A 3,433-nucleotide genomic window follows, 5' to 3' on the forward strand; every position below is an offset into this window, starting at 1 on the left:
TCCTGAGAAATAGTATTAAACGACGAAATTAAAGATGTTAGGGGGTCAGCTCTGTTACCGTGAGCTTTTTTCCCGTGTATTTCATAAGCCACATTTTCAGTTGTGTTCACAATTTGGAAAGTCTTACAACTGAAAACACGTTATCTGTTTTCTACTCTGCAGATCACCCAAGAGGCGGGCGAATTTATGATTACTTTCCCGTATGGGTATCATGCTGGTTTTAATCACGGTTTCAATTGTGCAGAATCGACCAATTTTGCCTCTGTCAGATGGATTGACTATGGAAAAGTTGCTAAATTGGTAAGTGCTGCCTCAGAAGTATGACAGAAATGTCTGCTCTGGTTATTGTTGGGGGAAACTTACTTGACATGTGCATCCTGACACCATCCCCCCGCCCCCGGCACTGTGCTGTATGCCTGTCACCACTTTAATTCATTTCAGACCTGAGATGTTGGTTATTCATGGTTCTGTTGCCATTTGTAGAAACATTTTTCTCCTTTGAGGTCAACGTGGAGCAGTTTACCCTGGGAGGTAATTTTATGTTTGCTTTCTCTCATGAGGCCGTTAGATGTTCTTTTGGTAAGGTGTTCTGGTGGCTGTATGCTTCTTCATGTTGGACAGATGTGGTCCTCTCCCTGTTAGAATGCAGTCCATGGCTTAGCTAACAGCTATTTATAGAGGGAGGTGTCTAGTCAAATGATAACAGCAAGAGGTGTCATGGAAAGAAGTGATCAAAACGCCCCTCAGTGCATGCAGAATTGAAGTTCTTGTAAGGAGTGATGTGATACACACTTTAGCAAGAAATACACTTTCATGTTAAGTTTGGTGTCACCAATTTTACATCTCCTACCCAGTATATTTCATGTCGTTCACATACTGTGTATTTTCATCCACAAGCAACAACTTCCGTTACATTTAATTACTTCCCCCTGCGATGTTACACAGAAGACATCTCTAATGAGCTATTGGCTTCCGTTAGCCTGGTTTCCTTTTCTTGTGGTTCTGTAGGCAAAGGTGCAGGCAGATTGAGGGCAGCTTCTAAATGACAAAGATGTGTTTCACAGAGTATGGAAAATGCACCTAGATTTTGCAGAGAATGGTGACCAAGACTTGTACAGCCTTAACTTGGCCACTTTCTGGAACAGCTGTGTGGTTTTCATGATACACTGACCAAACTTGCTTGTGGAACCTTTGGGTGAGCTTACATGGAAATATTTTCTGAGGAGAAAGCTAACTCTAAGATTAAGTTACATGCATACTTAAAAAATGACATGAAATTGTGTCAAGTGTAGTTCAGGAAATACTGGAATGGGATTTTGAAATAAAACCAAACTCCTGTTATTAGCAGAATTTTCTGCCCCAAGTCATTTCTGTGACCTAAGATTAAATGGAAATGGCTCTTCATTAAGCTTCCAAGAAGAATGAAAATATTTTTATAGATAATAATGATAGTAACTTATATTTATTAGGGGTAGTTTAGAAAGGAAGACACCCAGCCTGTTCCTGTTGAGAGCACAGCCCACATACAATGACCCATCTACTACAAAACGGAAAACTCAGCATGCCACCTTGTGCTTTGGCACAAACAGAATACTGGCATCCACATTGAAGCAGTGTAGTATCCACGTAGTTATAGCAAGTTAGTGTACTTCCTGGTTTGTATCTTTCACCTCTAAGGAACTCTGGTAGGGTAGTGGGGTTACCAGGTGGGCTGTTAACCTACCAGCTGCTCTGAGGGAGAAAGGGTGAGGCTTTCTGCTTTTTTTTAAAGCCTCAGAAACCCTATATAGGATAACTGTGGGTCAGAAGCTAGACTCCTGTTGTGGTACTGTGGGTTAATACGCTGGACTGAAAAGTCGATTTGAACCACACGGTCGGTGGTTCGAGCTCACTAGCCGCTCCTTGGAAACCCTATGGAGGGTCTCTATGAGTCGGAACTGACTCAGCGACCCTTAACAACAACAGTGGGTTGGAAACAACTCCGTGTCATATAAATGCCACCACCTCCCATCTGTAAATTGACTATCATTTGGTGCCTGTTTACTACAGGCTTTAAAGCACAAGTGTCTGGTATTGTTTCTCCCTAAGAACGCCGTGCCTTGCGTGGAATGATTCAAGTACTGGGGTTGTGCTTCCAGGCTTGGGATTGCAAAAAACGAATTGGAATTGACTTAACAGCAGCCATTTTTTTTGGGCGGAGGGGAGGGGTTGGGAAGGGCTTGATTTCTCAGAGGTAAAGTTTTCACTGAAGAAGAAGAAGACACTAATGTTCCAAGTGGCCCAACGCTCTTGGGCTTGCTAATCTGAGCAGAGCTCAGGTTTAATGAGTGCCTATCGAGTCCCTGTCTGTGGTAAACATTGCACTAGTTTTGTATAAGGAGGTAAGACGAGGTTTGTTTACCTTCAAGGAGTGTCCATAATGTAGGAAAGGCCTTTAAATAATCCTCTTCTTGGGCAGCTGTAAGATTATTGAAACATACCACCCAGCTATTTATTTTCGACATCTTTATAGCTTTGAATATGAGGGTAATCTAGAATGTAATGCTATCTGTTTTCTTCTGGCTGTGATTTAAAAACCCGTAACAGCTTAGCAATTGCAATAAGACACGTGTGCACATTGCAGATGATGCGCTTCGTGTCTGACGCCTTCCCCCCACCCCGTCTGCGCTGAAATGGAGTCCTTGCTTACTGCTGTTACTGGTGTCTGGGTGGCACGCGGAAGGTGACGTCCCGGCTCGGCTGCATCAAAGAGCTGGTCCACGGGTTGTATTTCATTTTTCCGTTTGGTGGGATGCAGTGCAGTTGTTTTGATGTTCGGTTTGATGGATTTGTTTGCCACTGCATTCATTAGCTTCCCATCAAAAAGCTGACAGGCTGTTAAATGGAACTCTGGCTTAGATTTTCAGCTTGACTGTTTGGAGACATTTGTGAAGTTATTTTGTTTTTGTGTTGCAGCCGCCTCAAGCATTGTGACTGTCTCGAAGGGTAGAAAAGTTATTTACTGTACTGATTTCCTTGAGCAAAAAAGAATCGTTGTCTTGGGAGACAGTCACTGCTAGCCCACACCAGCAGAAGTAGTGCATTTAGTACAGTTTTTGGAGTGAGAGACTCATCCTACGGTAGGATGAGTCATGCCATCTTCGGAAGGAACGGCGATCTTTGGTGATACCAAAAGGATATCTTTTATTCTGCATTAATTTCAAGTGATCATTTATTAGCATGATATGTTGGAAAGCTGAAAAATAGGAGTTGGGAATGTTCACTGACGAACTCCTGTGAGTTTTATTTCACTCGCTAATTATAAAGTATTCTGACATTTGAACAAGTCTAAAAAGTGATGGTAGAATTTTGAAACAGATTTCCCTTTCATCTGGGGGGAGGGACTTCACCATAACTTGTACAATCTCGCATACAAGAGCTGCAATAGGGACTC

General features: G+C 42.5%; 1 protein-coding gene across 1 annotated transcript in view; it reads left to right on the forward strand.

The window, feature by feature from the left end:
* Positions 1-3,433, forward strand: part of KDM4C (lysine (K)-specific demethylase 4C) — a 314,090-nt gene that overhangs the window by 65,888 nt on the left and 244,769 nt on the right. The window contains exon 7 of the mRNA XM_006863764.1: positions 163-300. Within this exon, the coding sequence (XP_006863826.1) occupies positions 163-300 (138 nt within the window). The remainder of the gene's footprint in view (positions 1-162; positions 301-3,433) is intronic.

This window comes from Chrysochloris asiatica, unplaced genomic scaffold (genome assembly GCF_000296735.1).
Source record: "Chrysochloris asiatica unplaced genomic scaffold, ChrAsi1.0 scaffold00056, whole genome shotgun sequence".
NCBI classification, from domain to species: Eukaryota; Metazoa; Chordata; class Mammalia; order Afrosoricida; family Chrysochloridae; genus Chrysochloris; species Chrysochloris asiatica.